Here is a 24,556-nt window from a genome sequence, read left to right as displayed (position 1 = left end):
CCCCCCCCCCCCCCCCCCCCCCCAGTTGCTTTGGGAGGAACTCCCTATAGACACTCACAGTTATTCATTGCTCTGCTCCCAGGCCAGCCTTAACTATCCTTTGCCATGTGGCCCGCAGAAAGCCTTGAGAACAAATAGCTGCTGGTGTACTGCGATCATTGCCTATCACACAGACCAAGATTTTCTTCTTATCCCCTTGTGCTTCCCTGTCCATTTGTATCCACGTGTCATCTCTTATAATTAGATTGTGAGCTATTTGTGGAACAGGTTATCTTTGTATGGCACCTAGCATGGTATGGTCCTGGTCCATCACTAGGAGCCCCACTACTATTTCATACAAATAATGCAGCATGTAGCCAATCGGGGTAGGGTGGACAGATGTGTGGTATGTTTGGATGGGTGAGGTGAGTGGTAGCTAAGAGCCTTATCTGATGAGAAACTGGGGTTTGAGAGCATTTGGCAACTTGCTTTAAAGCAAAAAATACAGAAAGGGAAGCATTATCCTGACATCCATTCTAAGCTATATAACCTTGAGGTTTCTTTCCCCACTTAGAAAGGTGAATGAGCATGGCTGTGTGTAGGTAAAATTATTTTCTTGACAAATGTGTATGCACTTTACTACTAAATGAAGTGAAGGTGAACAATACTTGGAGTCATAATAGCCTCTTTTTCCCACACTAGTTCCTACAACCATTTGCCTGTCTTGCTTAGAGGTGGATTTAACACTAATGCTTTAAAGTAGACAAATCCTTTAATATTGTTTTACCCAGTGTTCAGAAATTTAATCACATTGCCCATCTGAATGCCCTGTGCCTGAGCCTGAATGCCCTGTGCCACTCGGCAGATCTTCAGGTATTCAAGAAGTTCCTAATATATTTGTATCCTTATTCCACTGACAGCACCATCAAGACATTTACACAGATCAAGGAAGTTTTGATAGGTTAAATGTGGAGGGATCAGCAGATTTGGTGTGATAGCTGTGTAGGGCTGTAGAAATGTGGCCCCCATAGCTTAACTCAGTCAGGATTTGAATAGGTTGAATATGACTTGTAGAGAGATGCTGGCTAGAATTAACTTTACTAGTCACTCTTGATGTGCATGTGGAAAAGCTTATTTCCTTGCTTGCATGAGTATGGCATCTTCTCACTACTTTTCCCTTCCTGATTTCTGTAAGTGGTATTTTGTCCTTGGGAATGATGCAAGCGCATGTTTTTCATTTCCACAGATAAAATAGCCTTGAATGACCTTATCACACTCTGCTCTTTCACTTTCTGTAAACCTCTCAGATTTTCCCTGCTGAATACAGCTAACAGTTATGGTGGCAGAGAACCTTTTTAGAACCAACTGCATGTAGGCTAGATCAGGTTAAGTGCTGAGTGCTGAAATCCAGCTGTGTCTAATATGAATTGAAGACTCAACACTACATAGGATTCAGACCTGAGGCTGCTTAAACCCACCTTGTTCTTTTTCAGATTGTCATTGCTAGTTTTCTTTACTAGTGTGTCTTGTTTCATTTTTTTGCCTTTTACACTAATGATTCTCTGTATGACCCCATTGACTTCAGTGGAATAGCTCTTGGTTATCAAGACATGAGATCAAAATTGGGCCCACTAACTTTTAACTAGAACTGGGTGATTTTGTCAAAAACTTGCTGGGTGGCTAGGGGAGGGGTAGTTTTGGAGTAACCAGAACTATATGCAAAATTCAGTTGAATTCACTGAATACTTTTGGCCAAAAATGGGGGATTTTTTTTTTTAATGTGGAAATATATTAATGAAATTTTCAAAATAAAACATTTTGACTTTTTGTTTCAAAATTGTATTTTGGATTGAAAAATTGACCTAAAACTTAAGGGGAAAAGGTAAAACATATTTGGGTGAAACAAAATGTTTAGGTCATCTCCAAATGATTTTTTTTTTTCATTTTGGGTTTTTTCTTTCATTAAGCTATGAAAATGGAAAGACTTTCATTCGGGTTCTCTGTGAGCCGTTCTTTCCTTCCCTTTGGCAGCTCACTGGAAAAAAAAAACAGGATTTGCTCAAGTCAGGGGCTGGACACTGGGATTTGTGCAGATTCCTGTGCATTCCTACAGGATGTTTCAAAAAATCACATCTGGGTGTGTGAGATTTCCCTGTTTCTTTGGAATCTACTATGATGTCTGGATGCTGTTGAAACCACCTTGCTGTGCTTGGTGGCTTCATCCCTACATCCCAGTTTCTTCTGACACCTTGTGAATTCATTCCCCTTTTGAAATGCGACATTGGATTGGTAGCAAGTGACTGTGTTTTGAATTCCAAGGAGAAGCAGCTTTCTGAATTCCTCCATCAGATTTATTCTTACCTTGTACAAATCAGTCTTCCCTGGATCTCTTGAGCATATTTTAACCATCTTTGCAGCAGCAAGATGTTGGTCACCATGGTCCCCCTGCTTTACTTATGGCGGGTTATGGTGTTAAGTCTTGTGGTTGTGACGGGGATGACTGCATAGTTTTGCTAATAGTTTAGATAATGGATTCATATAGGGTGATTTAGATAGGTTTGATCCTGCCTGCCTCAACCACGGGATTGGACTAGATGACCTCTGGAAGTCCCTTCGTGCCCTACTTTTCTATGATTGTTCTGTAGAATTCTCAAAAGATTACAACTACTTTACAGGTTCTGAGAGTCTCTCTAACAAGAAATCTGGAAAGAACTTGCTTTCAGTCATCATTAGCTGAAAAGGGGCAGGGGAATATGGTTTTGATTACTAACAGACACAAGGATATGAGAATTTTGGTGGTGAGGGGAGAAATTATTGAGGAGTCTTGAGCTCTCTAAACTCATCTGTCATCACCTGTATTTCAGATCTTCCACCTATGACATCTTGATCTAATAAAAAAACCTAACTGGTATTGTAATCAGTCTGTTACAGTCACTACTGAAATGGGCAATGCTCCATGAAGGGAAATGGACCGATTTATAAATGCATCTCTTAAAAGTATAACATTTGGGAAGAGCCATTAGGAAAAATCCTTGAAAGTGTCACAGTCTCCATATATGGTGCATTTTTGCCTAATCTCTCATGTTCCTCTTTAACCTTCTCATGTTTTTAGTTCAATTATGGTTGCCTCTGAAACATTGTTTGTAAGGAGCTTTTTGACTGAGAGGCTTAATAAATTAAGATTATGACCCTAATTCTCCATGGAGGAATGCTCTTAAGGACTATTGTAATTTCATGCCTGGAGGGAGTCACATTTGCTGGAGAATGTTTGTTATTTACAATTCCTGAATTAGCTCTGAGAAACCATAATTCCTGATAAGAATACTGAACGCACAACCCCTGTGCCTCATTAGCCAACAGAACCACAGTGGTTCTTGCAGAAAGGGTGTAGTCTTGAAAGGTTCAGTCAAGGGCCTGATCTGGTTAGTGCAGACAGTCTCTGCAATTTTTATGCACAGCACCATTCTTAATAGCAAGCACCACCTGGTAAGACCATATCCAAAGTCAGATCTGCTGTACTAAGAGTACACTCAAGTCAGCTATTTATTTCTTGCAAGGCAGGCAAGTGGCATTTTGCCCCTCCGTGCCTGCTTCACTTCTCCCCACCCCCAGTCAAAAAAAGCTTAAAAGAAGAAAGGGCACTTTAGGTTTCAGTATCAACTAGGCCAAATAGATGTGTCCTTGGGAAACCTTATTCTGTGGGATGTTAAAGCCTCTCCTAAATCTTTCACATCTTTATGACTGAAATTGTATGTACCTAATAAGCATCCCCCCCCTCCCCGCTTCAGTAAGCAATGAGAGTAGTATGGGAAGTGAGCACATATACCAAAGTATATGAGTATTTAAGTGAGCACATATACCAAAGTACAGGGAGGGAGAAGTGGGGAGGTACAGGAGGAAAAAAAAAAAGTTTCCTAGAGTAGGACTGAGAGCAGAGAAGTTATATAACTGGACATAGGGCTATAATAGATTCAACCCTGTTATAACACCTGTACTTAGTGGAGGGAGATGAGACTAATCCTTCAAACTTGGACCAATCCTTCAAACTTTTGTCTTCACATAGTATATCAGAAGCTTTGCTGCTCAGCATGAGCCACTTGATGTCAGGGGTTATATCAATGTGAATCTGGATTAATTCCACTGAAGCCAACAGGATTTGTTTGGATCTGTAACTGGTGATACAGAAAGCAGTGTCTGGTCCTATAGGCAAAATCCTGGACTGTTGAGAGCAACAGGGATTTTGCCATTGCCTTCTGTGGACTTCTCTTGATTTCTCCCATTGAGTCGTAAAATCAGTGAAAAGTCAACTGGCAAGTGCTTTTCCCAGCAGGCACCCAAGCAGCTAGGCAGAGCATTGAGAACTCCATAGTGGAGAACAAGGGATGGTAAAGAGGGGCCAGAGCTGCTTCCAGGGCATGAAAGGATCTAGGACCAGAGGATACAGAGGGTTGAAGGCATTGAAAACAAGTGGTAGAATGAGTATTGTTTTTTACTTCTATTGTTATTCCACTAGAAAGCCCCAGTCAGGGCTTGCCAAAATCACCTCTATGGAGAGCCCTGAACTGTTGCTGAGAATCAAGCCTGCCCTTTCACTTCTGTTTCATGTGTCCCCAAACTCAGTAGTTAGGTTGTGTAGAGGCCCTAGATGGGTCTTAAGCATGCTCCTCTGCTGTCTTCCTTCAGAGAACCCAAGATTGCTGTCTAATTGCTGATCTTGGTCATGTGTTGGTCCATATCCCAGAAATCTTTGAATTACTGGGCTGTGTTTGGTTGTCTCCCTTGCCTCCATCTTCTGCATGCTGTTTATCTTCTAAAGTATGTTTGCAGTGCAGTAGGGATTGTACCCTTAAGCTGAAAGCTCTTTGGGGAAGGTGCCTGTTCTGTTCTGCTTATACAGAGCCTAGCATAATAGGGCCCTGATCCTGTCTGGAACTTTTGATGTTATTGCAGAGAAGATGCTGAACAGAGATGTTTTCCCAAGGCTCAGAAGACTTGAGCCCAGCTCCTTGGGGCTGATGGGGAGCATTGTACATTTTTAAAGGTAATGGGGTTCTAAGTCAGTTAGCTGGGTGTTTACTGAAGAATGTCAGGTAGATGGACTGGTTCTGTAAGAAGTGAACTCTGGTGTCAAAGTCATCACACAGGCTTTGCTCTCACTAGCAGCTTAGACCTCTTCCCTTTTCTACTTTCACCGACTAAAAACATTAACTCCTGTCTGGGAAAAAAAAAATTACTAGTGTGTTCTCTCCCTCCTCCTCTCTCTCCTTGTTCTTCTTCAGCAACCCTTTGTAGTCGAGGATGATTGCCTTTCATAATTGTCTTATTTGTGTGTCCAAAGATAGCTGATGAGACCTATCCAGGTTCAACAGACTACCACAGTCTGGACATATGTTTCTGTGTGGGGTGGGTGGCCCTAGATTTTTTATTTGGTCCATGACATGCTGTGTCTGCTGCTCCCACTCTTCCATTTCCTGTTGTGAGGTTTCAAAGTACTGAGTTCCCTGCAACAGACTCTTCTTCCATTTGGGGCAGTCCTGGGCAATAGGCTTCCATGAGTTGACATCGATGCATTTTTTTTTTAAGTTGCCCTTGAGGAGGTCCCTGAAGCACTCTCTTTGTCTTTCTCTTGAGTATATGACTTGAATGAGCTGAGAGAATAGAACTTGCTTTGGGAGTCTGGAGTCAGACATCCAGATGACATGGCTGGCCCAATGAAGTTGATGCTGAATGATCGTTGCCTCAATACTCATGGTGTTTCCTTGCAGGAGGATGCTAATATTGGTACATCTCTCTTCCCACTGGATTTGGAGGATCTTCTCCAGGCTGTGTTGATGGTACTCCTACAACTTCAGATGTCTACTACAACTTTAGATGTCTCCTGTATGTTATCCATGACTCGGTTCTGTACAAACAGGGGGGGGGGGGGTCATGACTGCTTGATAAACCATGAGCTCGGTTTCAGATCTGATGTCGCAATCTTCAAACACCCATTTCTTCAGTGTCCAAAGGCTGCACTTGCACATTTGAGGTGATATTGGATTTCTTATTTGATGTCAGCCTTCTGCGAGAGATGGTTTCTGAGGTATGGCAAATACTCAACATTTTTCAGAGTCTCGCCATGGATTTGGATTACCAGAGCTGGGGAACTGGTTGGTGGAGGACCTTAGTCTTCTGAATGTTAAGCATCAGTCCCATTTTCTTGTAGGCCTCAGTAAAGAAGTTGACAATTGCCTGAAGGTCTGCTTCTGAGTGAGTGCATGGTACAGCATCATCAGCATACTGGAGCTCAATGATTGTGGTCAGGGTGGTCTTGGTTTTGACTTGGAGTCAGCTGAAGTTAAACAACTTATCATCCATTCAGTAGTTTAGCTTCGCTCCGGCTGGAAGCTTGTTGTTGGTCAGATGTAACTTCACGACAGGGAATCTTGAGAAAAGTGTTGGAGCAATGATGTAGCCTTGCTTAACTCTCGTTTTAACCTCAAAGGGATCTGTGATAGATCTATTACTGAGAACCACTGCTTGCATACTGTCATGGAGCAGGCAGAGAATGGTGAAAAATTTCAGTGGGCACCCATACTTCCCCCACAACACTTCGTTATTTGTTATTCCTGGCATTTCTTCTGCAGCTGGCAATCTGTGAAGATCATGCCAGTTGTGCCTGTTGGTGTCCTAAACCCACACTGAGATTCTGGGAGGAGCTCTTGAGCAAGTGGAAGGAGATGGTTCAGAAGGGTTCTCACAATGATCTTTCCTGTGGTGGACAGCAAGGTGATCCCTCTGTAGTTTCCACAGTCATTCTTGTCTCCTTTCTTGAAGATTTGGCATCCCTGAGGTCATTTGGGATTTCCTCATAATTCTAGATCCTTAAGATGAGGGCATGAAGCTGTGATGTAAGTTCCTCTCCTCCCTATTTTAAGATTTTTAGCAGGGATTCCATCCACCCCAGGTGCCTTGTTGTTCTTCACTTGCTTGATGGCTTTCCTAACTCTCATCAAGGGTTGGAGGCATTCTGAGATCATCTCTGATTTTGGAGGTCGTGGGATGGAGTTGAGAATACTTTCATAAACAGCAGAGCCTCAACTGAGTAGGTCTTCAAAATGCTCCTTTCTATGGGCATTGATGGCTTCCCTTTCCTTGGTCAGGTTTCCTCCATCCTTAGGTCTCAAGGGGGTTGGTCCCTGAGTGCTCAGACCATAGATGACTTTGGTGGTACTGAAGAAGCCACATATATCATGGATGTCAGCCAGATGTTGAATCTCTTTAGCCTTATCTTCCCACCATTTGTTCTTCATATCACATGTCCACCTTTGGACCTCTGCTGTGGCTTGTTGGAGATTCAATTTCTTTTGCTTGGAGTTGGCGTTGTTTTGCCAAGCACAAAAGGCCTTGCACTTGTGATCGATCAACTCATGGATTTCCCAGTCGTTCTCATTAAACCAGTCTTGATGTTTCTTGGTAGAGAATCCAAGTGTCTCTTCACAGGTGTTGATGATAGTGGCCTTGAGGGCACCCCACATGCTGCTGCCATTCTGCCATTGTTGTTATTTGGAATTCACCAGTTTTCCGTTGAGGCACAGGTGGAAGAGGTCTCCCTTGCTTGGGTCCTTCAGTGCTTCAATGTTGATCTTCTGTTGGCGCTGCTTTTGATGCAGCTGTTATTTGGGAGCCAGTATGAATGACATAACTGAGCAGATGAGTCAGTGATAAGTCCAGTAATCATCAGCTTCTAGCATACCTTGGGTGATGCAGACATTTTTGCGATCCCGGTCATGGACAATGACATAGTCAAGTGCCAATGCTTAGATCATGGGTGTTGTCATGATGTCTTGTGCCTGTTATTCTGGAGGAACAGGGTGCTGGTGATGGTGAGTCCATGTTCTGTGCGTTTGGTCAAGACAAAGATGCCACTGGTGTTGACCTTTCCTTCTCCTTTCTTGCCAGTGGTTCCATTTTAGAGGTTAGAGTCCCTTTTGACTCTGACATTGAATCACTGAGAAGAATAAGTCTGTCTCCCTCCAGAACATCAGAAAGGACTTGGTCAAGGTTGGCATAGAATTCCTCCTAGATTTCATTTATATCAAGAGTCGGGGCAAACGTGCTGATGATAGTTGCATATTGGCTGCCTGCCAGTTTAAGATGGAGTCATGAGGCGCTTATTAATTCTGGTAGGGAACTCATTGAGTCGGTGTATGAGTTAATTCTTTATGGCAAAACCAACTCCATGAAATTTTCATTGTCCTTTCTGTTTATCCTTCCAGAATAAGGTACAGCCACATCCATGTTCTTTGAGCTGCCCACCTCCCACTTGAGGTGCAGTTACAGTGCAGCTACATCAGTGTTGTGTTGCCTGAGTTCTCAGGCCATGACTGCAGTGTGGTGCGCTGAGCATTCGCTATTAGGGTTGTCTATGAGGGTCCTGATGTTCTAGGTCCCAAAAATAATGGTGCGTCTCTGCTCATATTTTTGACCACAGTAAAGGTGATCCTACTGGACACAGTTGTCCAGTTAGGAAGAAATGCAGAATACTGTATTAGACGGGCTATGTTTAGGGCACCTTTTCTAGCCCCCTCCCCACGTGGAGCAGGCATATACACACAGAGATTCACAGAAGTTTAGGGCTGGAAGGGACCTTGTGAGATCATTGGGTCCAGCACCCCTGCTCTGTGCAGGAAAGACTGCTGGGGTCAAATAACCCCCAGCAAAGTGTGTGTGCAGTCTCCTTTTGAAGATCTCCAGCGTAGGTTCCTGCACCACCCCCACTGGGAGTCTATTCGAGAGTCTGCTCACATGAACCATGAAGAAGTTTTTCCTTATATCCAGTCTGAAACCTTCTTCTAGGAGTGTATGACCGTTGCTCCTGGTTTTCCCCTGTGATGCCTTGGTGAATAGTTGTTCGCCTAGACCCTCATGCTCACCCCTGATGTATTTGTAAGCTGCCACCAAATCTCCCTGAAGTCTTCTCTTTTCTAGGCTGAACAGTCCCATATCTATCAGCCTTTCCTTGTATAGCTTGCTCTTTAGGCCTGTATTCCACCAGTCAAGTGACTCTCTTTTCTGGACTCTCTCAAGCTTCTTCACATCCTTCTTGAAGTGTGGTGCCCAGAACTGGATGCAGTACTCCATCTGTGGCCTCACCAATGCCGTGTAGAGTGGGAGAATAACTTCCTTAGTTTTGCTTGAGATGTATCGGTTGATGCATGCCAGCATATTGTTTGCTCTGCTGACTGTAGCATCACACTGGTGGCTCATTTTCATTTTATGGTCAATTATGACCCCCAGGTCCCTTTTGGACTTGGTGCTAGCTCGGGTAGCACCACTGAGCCTGTGAGTTTGTTGCAAATTTTTCCTCCCCTGCTGGAGCACTTTACACTTTACAGTGTTGAACCAGCATCTGGTTTTGGGCCACCCATCTAACTAATCTGTCTAGGTCCACCTGGATCATCAGCCTACTCTGAGGCATGGCTGCACTTTCCCACAGCTTAGTGTCATCAGTGAACTTTGCCAGTGTGCTTTTCACCCCCGTATCAGGATCATTGATGAAGATGTTGAAAAGCACTGGTCTGAGTACTGAACCCTGGGGTACCCCACTGGCTACCTTTCGTCAGGTCAACACAGATCCATCTATTAGTACTCTTTGGGTCTGATCCCGCAGCCAGTTTCCCACCCATCTGATTGTTGAATTGTTGAGTCCATAATCCCCTAGTTTTACCTTTAAAAGCCTCATGGAACACCAAGTCAAAGGCCTTCTTAAAGTCTAAGTAAATGATGTTGACCTCATCTCCCTTATCTGGGTGGTGAGTAACCTGGTTGTAGAAGGAGATGAGGTTAGTCAGACATGACCTACCCATGACAAACCCACATTAGCTGTCATTCAGAATTTTGCCTTCTACTAGTTTATTGTATATGGACTGCTTGAGAAATTTTTCAAGGATTTTTCCTGGGATTGAGGTCAAGTTGATTGGCCTGTAGTTCCCTGGGTCCCCTCTCTCCTCCTTGAAGATGGGCACAACATTAGCTCTCTTCCAGTCTCCTGGAACCTCTCTTGAGAGTGATGAATTCTCCAAGAGGTTGGCCAGCAGTCTTGCAATGACTTTGGCTAGTTTGTTCAGCACTCTCAGATGGAGTTCATCCAGTCCTGTTGGCTGATAGATATCCAGCTTCTCTAGCTGTTCTTTCACCAGCCCTACATTGACTTTTGGTAGGTGATCATCCTTTCTGTGACTATTCTGTGTCATATTTGCATTTGGCAGGCTATCACTCTTAGACTGCTGGAATACAAATGCAAAGTACTCATTCAGGAATTCAGTTTTCACCTTAGTGTTGATGATCAGATATCCAGATGCACTGAGCAGTTGTCCCATGGTTCCACTGGTTTTCCTACATTACCTGTTACCTACATACCTGTAGAAGGACTTATTGTCTTTGATTTCAGTTGCTAACTTGAATTCGGTCACTGCCTTTGCTTTTCTAATCTGCCCCCTGTAGGTGTGCCCCAATCTTATGTAGTTCTCCTTGGGGCCAATTCCTAGCTTCCAACTTTGGTAAGACTCCCTTTTCTTTTTCAGAAGATCTGCAACTTCCCTATTGAGCCAAGATGGCCTCCCAGCCCCCTGTGCCACCTTTTTTGTCTACAGGTGTGGACAACTTCTGTGCACCAAAGATTGTGCCTTCGAGGAACAACCACTCTTCATACACACTCTTTTCTTTCCCTGTGGTCCATGATCTTGAAGGGCATTACTCACTAAACCCCTTAGCTTACTGAAGTCAGCTTTTTTTAAAGTCAAGAATTTGTACCTTACTGATAGATTTCCCAGCCCTGTGACAGACAGTAAAAGTGATAGTGTCATGGTCACTGTCACCTAGGTTACCCTCTATTTTCAGATAGCTCACCAGGTCATTCCCCTTGGCCAATACTAAATCTAGGAGCCATTTCCTCTGGGCAGCCCATATACTTTCTGAGACAGGTAGAGTTCATCGATACAAGTTAGGAATCTATGTGACCAGTCAAATCTGGCCAAATGTTCTTCCTAGGAGATGTCTGGGTAGTTAAAATCACCCATGACAACCATCTCCTGTGCTCTCGCAGCCTCTTCCAGTTCCCTGGAGAATTCCAGGTCTAGCGCCTCATCTTGATTTGGAGGTCTGTAATATATTCCTACAGTTAGGTCCCTTTTGCTGTGTCCCCCTCTGTAACTTGACCCATCTCAAGTTGCCCTTCCTTAGTACCAATTTCCCTATAATATCATAGTCCCTGCTGGAAAGCAGGATGACCAGTTCCTCCTGTTTGTTCCCCGTGCTTCTGGCATTTATCTACAGGCAGTAGGGCTGTGTGAAGCTTCGGTAGCTAATTCAATTCAGAGGAGATTTGGCAGCCGAATCCTTGAATCCGAATTGAATCGGGAGACCCATTAAAAGGTCTGAATTGAATCAGAAGCATCCAAATCAATTCTGGAAAGATTCAGAAGGCAGGCTTGCAGGAAACAGAAACTGAGAAGGGGGAGGGAGAAGGGGGAGGGTGGGGAAGACTGCTCTGATATTGACATCTGTAGCTGCCCAGTGACTGTGATCTTTCCCTGAGTTCTCTTCCAGTTACAGTGCTCTGAGAGAGGGACGTAGAAACAACATATAAGGCTGTGTGTGAAGTGATCAGTTTCTGTGCCTTTTGTGAGCTGTCTGTCTTGTAGCAGCATCTGAAAGGTTCTGGCTTGGTAGCATTAGCTAGTCTCTTGCTATCAAGTTGTATCCAATCCTTTCCTACTTACCCTTGCCTACCATCCCTATTGTTATCCATCTCAACTTATCCTTCCCCCAAAATCCTCTTATTTGTTCTTATTAGCCTGTCTTTTTTCCCCCTACACAAAAAGAAATCTGTTTTCCCTGACAGTGTGTTATCACTGTGCAGGAAAGCACACACACACACACACACACACACACACACTTTGCAGCACACCAAACATGAAGTGTGCTGGAAAGGCAGGTGCCAGGTCTTCTGGCAGGGGAGGGAGAGGGGACAGAGGGGGAGCTGCAAGTTTCGCACACCAACATAGACGCTTCCTCTTTCCTGGCACCAGTGAGTCTTCTGCTGCTAATGGGAGCAAGGAGGTGGGAGCAGTGTCTGTACCTGTACTACCTCCACTAACACTAGTAATAACCACCAGCATGACAGTCTGTGCCCCAATTTTAGTTCCCAGCATGAGCCTTCCAGTGCCAGAGGAGGCGCTGGATCCAGAAGCAGAGGAGCTGAGTGCCATAGCTAAGGGAAGGAGGGGGAATCTGAGTTTGTGCTCCACACCCCTCAAAGTTTCCTTAGAGGCAAGTCTCTTCTGGAAGGCACTTCAGAGGAAGTTGTGGTGGCAGGTGGCTCAGCTCCTCCTGTTGTTGTGCCTCTGCCTGGTAAGGAGGGGGATAAAGCAGGATTCGCACCCTCAACCCAGAAGCGGGTGGGTGGTGTAGTGTGGGATCATTTTGAGATGGCAGATGATCCCAGGTCTGCTACCTGCCAACACTGCCAAAAGCAGATCAGCCAGGGCAAGGAGGTGAAACACTTCACCACCACAGCAATGCTGCTGCATCTCAGGAGGCAGCACCCACTTACCCTTATTCCTTCTCAGCCTGGCACCAGTGGGAGCATGCCCAAAAAGAAGTCCCCCTCTCGCTCCAAAGCCCTCATCCCAAAGAAGCAGGGGCAGGCCACCCTGGGCCAGTGAGGGAAAGTCGGAGACAAAGCGGGGCGCATTCCCAAGGTGAGCGAGGTCACCCAGAGCATTGGGGAGATGCTTGCTCTGGATGGCCAGGCCTTCTTCTTTGTGAGGGTTTAGGCAGCTCATGGCGCATGTGGCCCCATCCTACCTACCAAGTGCCCGCACGCACCACCTTTAGCAGGAGGGTGGTACACTCCCTGTATGAGGCATGCAGGAAGTATTTGAGGGAGGAGCTGTAGAAGGCAGGGCCACAGGTAGCTTTGCACTTAATCTCAAACATCTGGAGCAGCTGGGGTGGAGATCATACCTACCTCTTCCCAGGGCACTGGTGCGATCAGTCAGGGCATTGGTGGGCTCTCCTTCAAGCAGAGGTGATGGACGCATCCCACGTGGCAAGGGCGATCATGGTAGCCATGAACTGCATGGTGCAGGGGTGGCTTGTTGGGCAGGGCAAGCTCACCTGCGGGTTCATGGTCACTGGTAATGGGGCCAGTAAGGGTGGGGTAACAAAAACAGGATGTGTTTCAATATGGACAAGTGCAGGGTGCTGCACTTGGGCAGTAGTAACCAGCACCACACTTATAAGATGGGAAACTCCCTTCTTGAGAGCACAGAGGCAGAAAGAGATCTTGGAGTCATCATTGACTCCAAGATGAACATGGGCCGACAATGCGAGGTCACGGTCAGCAGGGCTAACTGGACCCTATCGTGCATCCACAGGTGCATCTCAAGTAGGGCCAAGGAGGTGATCCTCCCCCTCTACGCGACACTGGTCAGGCCACAGCTGGAGTACTGTGTCCAGTTCTGGGCACCCCACTTCAAGAGGGATGTGGACAACATTGAGAGGGTCCAGAGGAGGGCCACCCGCATGATCTGGGGACAGCAGGGCAGACCCTACAATGAGAGGCTATGGGACCTGAACCTGTTCAGCCTTCACAAGAGAAGGCTGAGGGGGGAACTTGTGACTGTCTGTCTATAAACTCACTAGGGGGGACCAGAAGGGTTTGGGGGAGACCTTGTTTCTCCTAGCGCCCCCCCGGATAACAAGGAATAACGGCCACAAGTTGTTGGAGAGTAGGTTTAGATTAGACATCCATAGGAACTACTTTGCAGTTAGGGCAGCTAGGATCTGGAATCAACTTCCAAGGGAAGTGGTGCTGGCTCCTACCCTGGGGGTCTTTAAGAAACGGCTCGATGCCTACCTGGCTGGGGTCACTTGAGCCCATTTTTTTCCTCCTGCCCAGGCAGGGGGTCGGACTTGAAGATCTACAAGGTCCCTTCCGACCCTACTTCTATGATTCAGTATGGTGCAGGTGGTGCATGATGCCAACTTTGGCATCTGCTGTGTGGCACACGAGTTCTACCTCATAGTCAGGGACACCTTGGAGGGGGGACAGGGCTCCTGGTGACAGCATTGTCACTACCACTGCCAGCCAGCTCTTTTCAAAATGCAGGAAGGTGGGAGATTACTTTCACCGGAGCATCAAGAGGGGCAAGATGCTCTGGGACAAACAGGCAGAGCTGAGCATCTTGCAGCACAAAATCATGCAGGATGTGGAGACTCGGTGGAACTTCACGTACCTGATGTTGGAAAGGTTGGCTGAGTAACAGAAGGCCATCCATGAGATGGCCTTGCTCAGGGAGATTGGGAACAGTGGCTCCCTTAAAATGGAGAGGGATACCATCTCCCAGATCTTGGTAGTCCTCAAGCCATTCCTTGAGGCAACTGAGAGCCTCAGTGCTGGCGATACTCTCCTTAGCCAGATGATCCCCATAGTGAAGGAGCTTTAGAATCAAATGGAGAAGTTCCAAGCGATCAGTGTTCCTGGCTGGGGCAAGCCGCTTTTACCAGAGATGCAGGTACTGGTGAAGTGGCTGAAGAAGGGCATCAAAATTAGCTGGATCCGTTGCAGTCCAGTGCGGTCCACGTGCTGGCAGACATGTGCAACCTTAGGATGAAGGGGAGCATCTGCAGCAGCAAAACCCTCAATCACTGGATGGAGGTGCTGGTGAACAGTGTCAGGGAGTCAGAAGGGCAGAGGCAAGGGGACATGGAAGAAGGGGATCCACTTTTCTGTGCCAGCACTCCAGCCTCCACCACAGCTGCTGCCAACGTGGGCCAAGAGCATGGCTTCAATGTTGGGTTCCAGAGGCACCAGACCCCACCATAAGGCAGTTGGCACAGAGGCCTTGGTGGCTACTATCTCGCCAAAGATGCGGAGCCACTGCACTGTAACGCCTTGGCCTATTGGGCAACCCACAGCTAGGTGTGGCAGAATCTGGCCATGGTTGCCCAGGAACAACTGTTCTGTCCACTGACCAGTGTTCCAAGTGAGAGGGTGTTCAGCATCGCTGGGGATGTTGTGACATTCCACCACACCTCTTTGGATCCTGGTTTGGTGGAGCAGCTGGTGTTCTTGAAGGTGAACGTCCCACTGCTGGGGTTCCCCAAACTCCACATGCAGATTGAGTGAGTGCCACCCTCTTCATGCTGCACCTGTTTGCTTTTTTAATTTGCTTTCAGAACCATTTAATGCCCTGCTGTCAGAGCTGGAGGCAGCAGTTTAGTTTATCACCAGCCAGCAGAGGAAAAACATCTCTCTCTGCAGAGCTCCCATGCCAGGAAGAACTTGGAGGTATGGACTGGGGCTATGGGGAAGGAGGAGGCCTCAGGTCCTGGGCATGACCTAAAACTGCACCCTGCCAGGATAGGGAGGCCTGGTGGGACTGCCGGTGATGTGACAGCCCCAGGAAATGCCAGGACCACGAAGCTCCCTAGCGAAAAGTGGGTAGGGAGTGCCTGATAACCTCCAACCACTGCATGCATGCACAGTCCTGGCTGGAGAAAGCCCAGACCTGTAAGATCTTTGAGAGGCTTGTGGCTTACTGGTTGCAGTGGAGTTGCGAGGGTGAGAGCAGGCAGGCAGCTCAGATCTGACCTGAGGTACCCTCGGCTGGTCTGTGTTGGGGCCAGGACCAAAAGCAGGGGGCCAGGGGCCCACTGCAAGGTATGCCTAGAGCAAGAGGCTCGGGATTCTGACATGGCCTGAAGGCAGGTCCCGGGCCTAAGAGGAAGCCAAAGGTCCCAGAGAGGGTACCACAGCTGGAGGGGGTGAAGGATGCAATCTGTCAGGTATGGGCTGCAATGTAGGGAAGGTATGGAGCTGCAGAATGGGTGTCACCCCTAGACATCAGGGGCCTAAATAGGCAGCCTCCTACCTGGGTAACATGTGAATCAGTTTTCCATCAAGGCATGGCAGAAGAAAGAGGGGTGGGCTGAGCTCTAACTGGCACTGGGAAGGCCACCAGAAATCCATTAAGGACAAGAACACCCAGTTGCCAGTGGGGGGCACATTTCTCACAAGAAAACCACTCTCTCTCCAATCTCTCAGTTCTGATCCTCAAAGGGAATTTACAAAACAGTTTTCCCAGACAAGCCTATGAACTTCACGTCATCAACCCCCTAGATACAAAAACTCATGGACTCAATATAGAACATTGGATTTATGACGCACTATAACCTGTCTGACATTTGACTCCCCAGGTACCTCTCCACTTTTACCTGCTACATTCCCCACCCCCTCACCTGTCTCTACCCCCTAACACCTCAATTTACATTTTCACTGACTGGCTTTCCTGCAGGCATACCAGCCTCTGGCTTCTTTACTATTCATTCCATCCAGGAAGAGCACACACACCAACTGCAGATGCTTTCTCAGCCTAACAAAAGATTTTTAAACCCAAAAGCTTTCTAAGATATATTTTTCCAACTATTCAGTTGGTCTAATAAAAGATATCAGATTGACCCAAAGAATGTTGTCTGCCTATGTCCTTAGACCAACATGTTGCCATGTCTGCCTATGTCCTTATACCCCTTAACACACACAAGTGATATGAGTTTTGGTTTCAACAGTTTGAGGTGAACTTTCCCAGAAACTCCTGCATCTGACTCCTTGAAACTTGGCAGGTTTCATGTCCTCAGAAGGGGCTACCATTTCTGCTTTTTTTTTTTTCATCCCCATCCACAAAAAAAATGACAAAGTTATATGTATTTTAGTGATTTCCCCATTATAGTCTATGGCCAAATCTCTGAATCAGCGCCAAATCTGTGAATCCGAATCAGCTAAATTTGAATCGGGGCAGTGACTTGAATCACTGAATCGAATCACTGTCCCTCTGAATTGGCTGAATCTGAATCAAATGCTTGCTGCTTTGCACAGGCCTAACAGGCATTTGAGCCCTCTGCTGGAGGTCCTCAGTTTCCTGTCGCATTGAGGGAGCTCCATTTCCTCATCCCATGCTGTAGTGTTGTTCCTGTCATCTCCTGTTGTAATAATTGTTTATTTGTTGACCCCTGGGCTTGCGCCACTCATTGTACCCCCCCCCATCCTCCCCATCCCCTGGCAATCTCAGTTTAAAGCCCTGTCCAGAAGGACTGCTATCCTGGCCAAGAAAAGAGCATTCTCCTTCAGCATGAGGTGGGTACTGTCCCTTCCCAGAAGACCTCTGTCTTTGAAGTGCATGCTGTGGTCAAGGAAACTGAAACCCTCTCAGTAGCACCATCACTGGAGCCTTTGGTTCACCTCTTCGATAAATCCGTCTCTCCTAAGCCCTTGGCGTGCAACTGGGAGCACAAGGAGAAAACTACCTGTGCCCCCAACCCATTAAGCCCAGCCCCTGAAGCCCTGTAGTTACTCATGACCCGGCCAGGATTGCTTTGAGCTGTGTCATTTGTGCTCACATGGATGAGGAGCATGGGGTTGTGGTTGAAGGGCTGAATGAGTTTAGGAATCCTCTCTGTCATGTCCTAGATATGGGCCCCTGGGAGGCAGCAGACCTCATGGACATGTACACTTTATAATTTTATGTATATGTATATAATGTTAGAGAGAGACTATTATAAAACCCACCTCCTCAACACAGAACAGACTGATTCCTGCACAAGCTGACCTGTGCACGAGCTGACTGTAAGAATTTTAAAGCAGAAGTAATGTTCCAAGGAAATAATGTTAGGTTTTCCTTCTATAGGTGAGAATAGAGGAAAGGCTTAACTGCTGATGAGGATAGCTGGGTACATGGCAACTCCTGCACTTTTTCATTTAGATAAACTCAAATAGCATTTTCCAACCCCTTTAGGATCATACTGATACCACTGGCCTTTCTGTCTCAGAGCATGGTTTCTCCTGTTTTAGCTGCTGTCTCTCCATTCTTTGTAAAACAGGTAATTATTAAAGAGCTAGATGTCTGGGCTGAGCTGCTGTTCCTGTCATAACCCATCTGCTCTGCTCACTAAGGCCATATCCAGACATTTAGTTTGTCCTGGGAGAGTTGTTGCTTTGTACCATAAATATGCAGATATTTAGAATTTTTCTCCTAAAATGAAAAAGGGCCAGTTGAGGAGAAAAATAACCTGGCAACAACCAGGGTTAAATAACTCCTAGGAGAGTTTCTCCTGGAAAAGCAAATGTCTGCACAGACTTTCTTCTGAGAGAAGCCACAGCACTGTCCTCCCACTTTGCTCCCACCACTATCTGTGTGCTGCTGCCATTGTCTTCAGGCAGACAGAGGAAGGTGCGGAGCACACCAAGATGTGCCCCTGACTGCACAGAGTCAGCACTGTAAGCGTTCTGCTTTTCAAGGGCTCATTATCTGCATGTGTGTTTGGGCATTTCTGGGTAAGTCTTTCCACCAGGAGAACAAACCCACGAGTATTCTTCCAGCTCATTTGACTGTGTGTATACAGCCTTAGTCTCAGTCTCTGTAGGTGGTACATAGGGCACAAATACCTGAACTGTGCTTCTGCTTGGGGGAATGGGTGGCTGTAAAGGTCATCTGTGCCTAAAATGAATGTGTGTCTTACATTCTACTGCTCCACAGAAGCTATAATAGACATCTCCTGATGGGGTTTCTTGGGCTAGGACGAGGGTTTGACCAATAGTACCATCGTTGTCTAGATTCACTGGGTCTCAGTAGCAGAGGTTGTCGAAGTGGAGGTTGCTGCCCTTCAGTATCTTCACTGGTTTTGCATGGTCTGGAATTATACTTGGCTCAACCCCATCAATGCAGTCTTTAGTTCATCAGAAGTCACTGGGGAAATAAGCAAGTGATTTTGGAAGTAACTCGCCACATGCTCCTAATTCAGGTTCCCCAAGAAGACTCTTCTTTCAAAGTGCTCACAAATGCTGTTAGTAAAGCAGAAGGCTTTTAGGGTGTAGAAGTGAGTCTACTGAGGAGGGCTATGTGCATGGATTACCTCTACTGTACATTTCATGCTGATGTAACTCCATTGACTCAGGTGTACTATTCTGACTTGCACCACCATAGGAGGAAAAGCAGGCCCTGTATTACCTATTACAGCTCCCTAACCTAGCACTTTCCTATAGATCTCACAAGGCATCTTGGGTTCAAGTCAGTGCTGCTTTGCATCTTTTGTTGTCATTTATTCCTGTACAAAGTGGGTATAAAAAGCTCTTCTGTTCTCATTCAGTAGATTCTTCTTTTCTGCATACATGCAACGACTAAATAAGATGCAAGACGGCAAGAGTTATCACTGGAAACTTTGCCTTTTAATTACAGGTTCATTTCTGGGTTTTAGAAATCAAACTGCTGCTGCTTCCAAATATGCTGAGAAAGATGCCAGCTGACAAGATTAATCAATCTCTGGGATCCTCCAAGATGCCCAAAGGATTCCAGAGCAAAGTTGTAGCACCTCGCAATCCTAAGCTGGTCAGAGAGGAAGAAAAGGCTATGACTGTAAGTATTTAACCATGGCCAGAACATTTGGATGTCCTTAGAGTTGGTCCATATCCCCTTATCTTCTCTGTATGCAAGGAGGGGGGAAGTCCCACCTCCTTTTATATTGCAACTTCATGAAGCCTCTCTGGGGTCAACAATCAATGGATTGTAGGGAAGTGGAAGGAAAGGAGAACATACTATCCTTCACAAATTCTGAAGTAAAGATGATGCTGGGTAGAAGCATAGCTAGGCAGCAGTTTCCTTGGAGTGGGAATTAAAAATACATCTTTAATTAATGCAGTGATACTAATGGATGCCAGAGCAGGAGTTTGCTCTTCAAGCTATTTGTCCTGAGAGTACTTCTGTTCGGCACTGTTGGAAGATCCATCCTTGGGGAATTCTCCTAATGCAGGGACTTCCGTAGCTGGTGTAGATACACTGACATGGCTTGATACCATTGCCTGTGGGATGCCTTGAAGGAGAGCACGTGCTAGGAGATCTTCGAGAGAAAATAGCATGCCTTGATTAGTGCTGCACTTTGACTATACCTAGCTGATACAGTGCCCCTGTGAGCTTTGGATTTAGGTAAAGTGCGATCTTGGAGGCACCCATGTTTAAGCACCCCTATGCTTAAAATCTAGATGCTTCACTCTAGGAGAGCAGTTCAACTAGATCAGGTAGGCACCTAGAATCCCTCAGTTAATAGGGAGACATAGGATCTTCTGAAAAGTGTCCCAGTTTGACCCCATATAGATGTGTTGAGGTCCTATATAGAAAATAATGAGGGAGTTGCCTCTAAAGGGAGCTCTTGAAAGCTTGAAGGTAGCTAGCACAGGTGTACCTGAACTTCTGTGCCTCTCTGGAGCTTAGGTGCCAGAATTGGGCTGAACATAAGGCATCTCTGTTCAGCTGTGATCCACTACATGGAGTCCCACTTCTGGGGGGAAGGTGGTGATACTGCCGCTGCCTACCTTTTGCCAAGTACTCCAGTAGTTAGAGCATTCACCCAGGGAATAACAAGCCTGATTTATAGGCTTGCATCATACTGAGGGGATTTGAACCACTTTCTGGGTGAGTGCCCTAAACACTGGTCCATGGTATGGGGTAGGTAAGGGCACCCTCCACCCCTAAGTTGAATCTGGGTCACTCAGTGGTTAAGAGAGTCAAAGAGAGTAAGCACCAGGGAGCATGACTGTAGACTCATGGTTACAGCACTCCCCTATGAGGGGAGAGTTTCAGATTCTGGTCCCTACAGCCAGTGTTATTTTTGTTTTTTAACTAATGCTTGTTTAATGCCAAAAAGAGAGACTGGCAGAAAGCAAGAGGGTGACTGACCTTGTAGTCTAGTGTTTACGGCATTCTCCACTGTAGGGGGAGAATCCTGGATTCCAGTTTTTACTGCCAGGACTCTTCAGGTTGATCTAACCTGTACCTTCAGCTGGTCCAAGATGCAGGAGGCACAAAACTGCCATAATGTCATCTGTGTCACCTCTTGAGCACTGCACCAAACTGTTTTCTACTTCAGAGAAGCACTGAGCCACTGACTTCTTATCAAGCAAATTGTGGATAAGATAAATGGCTGGTAGAATCATTTTGCCTAGCACCCACATTCCATTAAGCTAAGTGGGGCTTGTCTGAAATAAGGTAGGCATGATTTGACCCAAGACTAAGATTGTTTCAAGGTAACATCTCTTTAGACCAATAGGTTGATAAGGACAAAAAAGAGAGAAGAAAACTGCTTATTAAAATTAGATGTTTTCAACTTGAACTCTTGAGGGTTCTCACCCCATTTCTTTTATACTTTGATCTGACAGTTCCCCTGGAGACGTCATCCCTACACAGGACTCTTAGTGAGCTTTGTGTACAATGGAGTCATGGGATTTTTCTTGCTTTTCTGCTTCAGAGTGGCTTGCTTGATCCAGCAAAGTTAAAGAAAAAGTCAACTAACCAAACAAAAATAAATCCCCAAACACATGTCATTTCAAATCACAACTGAAGAAGAGGCTCATGGGATGGAACCAGTTAGTCAGTGCATGTGTATTCCACTCTATATAATTAATTTACTGATTTTAAATATTTCAATAGGCAGCTTAGAGTATTCAGGAGTATTCTAACGGCTGTGGACACAAATTATTCATCAATGGCACTTTAACAAGAAAAACCTTTCTTAATGTAAGAATTTATGTAGCTTTGGCTGCTGTTGTTTTAAATTGCAGCTGACTCCCTCTGCCTTCCTGAAGGAGATGTCTCTTACTACAGAACAGAAGCTGGCTAGCACTCATGAAATGCGACTACCCCAGATTATCAAGCTTTTAGACATGAGCGAAACCTCCCATCAAAAGGTAGCGCTTCCCTTTCTCTTTCTGTCAGTCTGTTTGAAGTGCTATTTGAAGAGAGAGAGTGAATGTGACACACTTGCCCTAAACTTATTTAAATATTGCATGTAGTGGGATTTACTGTCCTCTCAAGCCACTGACTTCATTGGAGATGCTTCTGGTTTATACTGGTGTAAGAGGCAAATTTGTTCAGTCTTCTTTGGAGTTGAAAGAGCTGGTTCTTACCTCCTTAATGCCAGTATAAATGTAAAACTTCTCATATGCAACTAATGGACTTTATGTGGATCATCTCTACTGTTCATAAAGAAATCTTTTCTCTTTTAATTTTCATACTCTTGCCACTCAGAAGATCACAGCTCACTACTTTTGAGTGTTTGTTCCCAAATATTTAGGATCACACTTTGCCCTAAGGTATGTACTGAAAACTCAGAGGTGTTGTGGACATGCAACTAAAAGTAGAATGTGGCCTAACAAATGTCCTGATTGCTTGAATTTTGTAACAGCAGCTGAGTTTGTAAATACTTTAGCCTAAAAGAGCATGAAAAAATGCTAGAGGTGCTCTGAAAATTCAGTTCCCCAAATCTTTCTCCGGTTTATTATATAATGGATAGCAGGATTGTGAAGGTTGCATGGGGAAGTTCCCCTCAGACAGCATGGATGCATGTAATTTATCAGAATGTTTAAACCTGATTTTTTAAAAGGATGACTGTATATAATACACAATCCAAATGGGGAGATTACTGAAGTAAGCTACAGAGCAGAAAATGACCAGCAAGAGACTTGTAACAAATTGTAATAATTGTAATAGCACAGGAAACTTGGAACATATCAGAACAATGGGGATCCTAAAATAGCTGGCAGGACAATTTGCAGTGCTCCTAACCATGGAAAAAATGATGACCTCAGTGAAATAAAAAACTTTCACTGACTTCTGTAGACTAGGCTTTCACTGCATGGGTCTAGACATAAGGGGGTCTAAAGATATGCTATGCTTGGGGAGAGCTGCCATGGAGCACCCTGCTTAATTGCTTTTGTTCTGTGCATGTCAGCTCTTGAAAATGTGTCATTGTAGCTGCCTTGAAGGCATGTCTGGCACTGCTCTTAGGCTCTGTGCCCCAGGCAGAGCCATGTTTAAGGAAAATGGCACCCTGGGCAAACTTTTATTTTGCCGCCCCTCCTCCCCCCGCTTCAGAAATAAAGCTATAATATAATTTTTTTTTTTATAATTTACCAAAACCCCAAAAAACAAAAGTGAAAATGACACAAAATTCAATTAAATTCAATTTTATTCAAAGAATGAATGATATACGTCATAAAAATAACATTATAGCTGTGGCAAATAAACTAGGCATTAAATTAAATGCTAATAATAAATAACAATAACAAGTAAAAAACTTTGTTCACCAACTTTCCAAGACTCAGAAGATGATTCTGCATGCCTTTGCTGATATTGCTCGTGACAAGTCTACATTTTGAGCTACAAGCATTCTCGATAGACAGGATGGCCAGAAAAGATAGCCTGCCATCTTCTGTGGTCAATTGTAAATAAGTTTTTATGAGCTTCAGCTTCAAGAAGCTCCGTTTGCTGCTCACCACTGATATGGGCATGGTTAACAGGGTCCTGAGTGCTATGCATATGTTTGGGAAGTTGTCATGAAGTTCATTGTTGTAAATAAATTGTATAACTTCTTGAGGAGCGTTACACTCCCTTGGAAGTAGACTTTGGAGATAACCAAGTTCTTTGCAGAGGTCAACGCCATTAATGTCGGTGCTCTCTCCATATGTCAGCCCACAATGAAGGACTTTACAGTGCTTCTGAAAAATTCAAGTTTCAGTTTGACTTCTGGATTGCTAACTGTTTCCTTTTTACTTTCATAACTGAACTGATGCTTTTTATGATGAATATGTGGGGCTGATTTAGTGGGGCAGTATATCAACACTATGACTATGCAGTTATCCTGTTTTATCCTTTGCTCTGCTTTGACCCATGTTCGGCAAGAATTGAAATGACCAGGAATTGAAATGACTAGATGACTTTTCATGATGCATGATAATCTGAGATGTGCTTCCAGCCATTTGACCCCTCAAATGCTAGGGATGATTTTAGATTCAAGTTGAAGAGGTTGCAACAGAAACAAAAAACTTGTCAGTGGACTCAGAGTAAAGCAGCCAGCGCTGCTTCAGAACGTCCCTGTTTTCAAGATTTCTGTACAAAAATGTCATCGACAAATGGCAGTTTTGCTCATCCAGAAGAAAATTCATGCCCTTTACTTTTGATGGACTGTGCTCACTAGCAAATCTCAAATTTTCAACATTAGATTGGACCATAAAGCAGGATCAGAAATGGCATCACTAATGCCTATAATATGAATCGCTTCATCACTGTTGCCAGTGGTATCATTATTATTCTGGTCCAGATGAAGAATTTCTCTTTTGTTTGGCTCTCCTTGTTTCTCTCTTGATGATTCTGAGAAGGTGAATTGCGGATCATCTATGCATTTTTCATCTGATGTCTCTGACATGACCATCTTGCTACTAATGCGCAGGTTATCATTAGCAAATTTCAAGTTTTTCTCATCGTGTCTGCATCATTGCAGTTATTAATTGTGCTTTTTGTTTCCTGTTCTGCCCCCCTAACATTCTCTTTTTAGGTACTTCTGACATTTTGTTTCCTTTCAAGCATCACGGCTGGTGAAAATTAAAATGTACCCTGGCACTCGCTGGCATGCGCTTGCAAGAGTCACGGCCAGTGCAATGAGCTTAGGCTCTGTTCCTGCCAGCACTGCCATCACTGAGCAGGTGCCC

At 45.2% G+C, this 24,556-nt stretch overlaps 1 protein-coding gene across 1 annotated transcript in view; it reads left to right on the top strand.

Annotated features, from left to right (window-relative positions):
- The window catches only part of HYDIN (HYDIN, axonemal central pair apparatus protein), a 438,260-nt gene that overhangs the window by 15,307 nt on the left and 398,397 nt on the right, over positions 1–24,556 (top strand). The window contains 2 exon segments of the mRNA XM_025199799.1: positions 19,257–19,433; positions 21,632–21,757. Coding sequence (XP_025055584.1) covers positions 19,302–19,433; positions 21,632–21,757 — 258 coding nt within the window. The 5' untranslated portion in view covers positions 19,257–19,301.

The sequence above is a fragment of the Alligator sinensis genome, unplaced genomic scaffold (assembly GCF_000455745.1).
Source record: "Alligator sinensis unplaced genomic scaffold, ASM45574v1 scaffold203_1, whole genome shotgun sequence".
In the NCBI taxonomy this organism is placed as follows: domain Eukaryota; kingdom Metazoa; phylum Chordata; order Crocodylia; family Alligatoridae; genus Alligator; species Alligator sinensis.
This window is presented reverse-complemented; position numbering and strand designations above follow the sequence as displayed.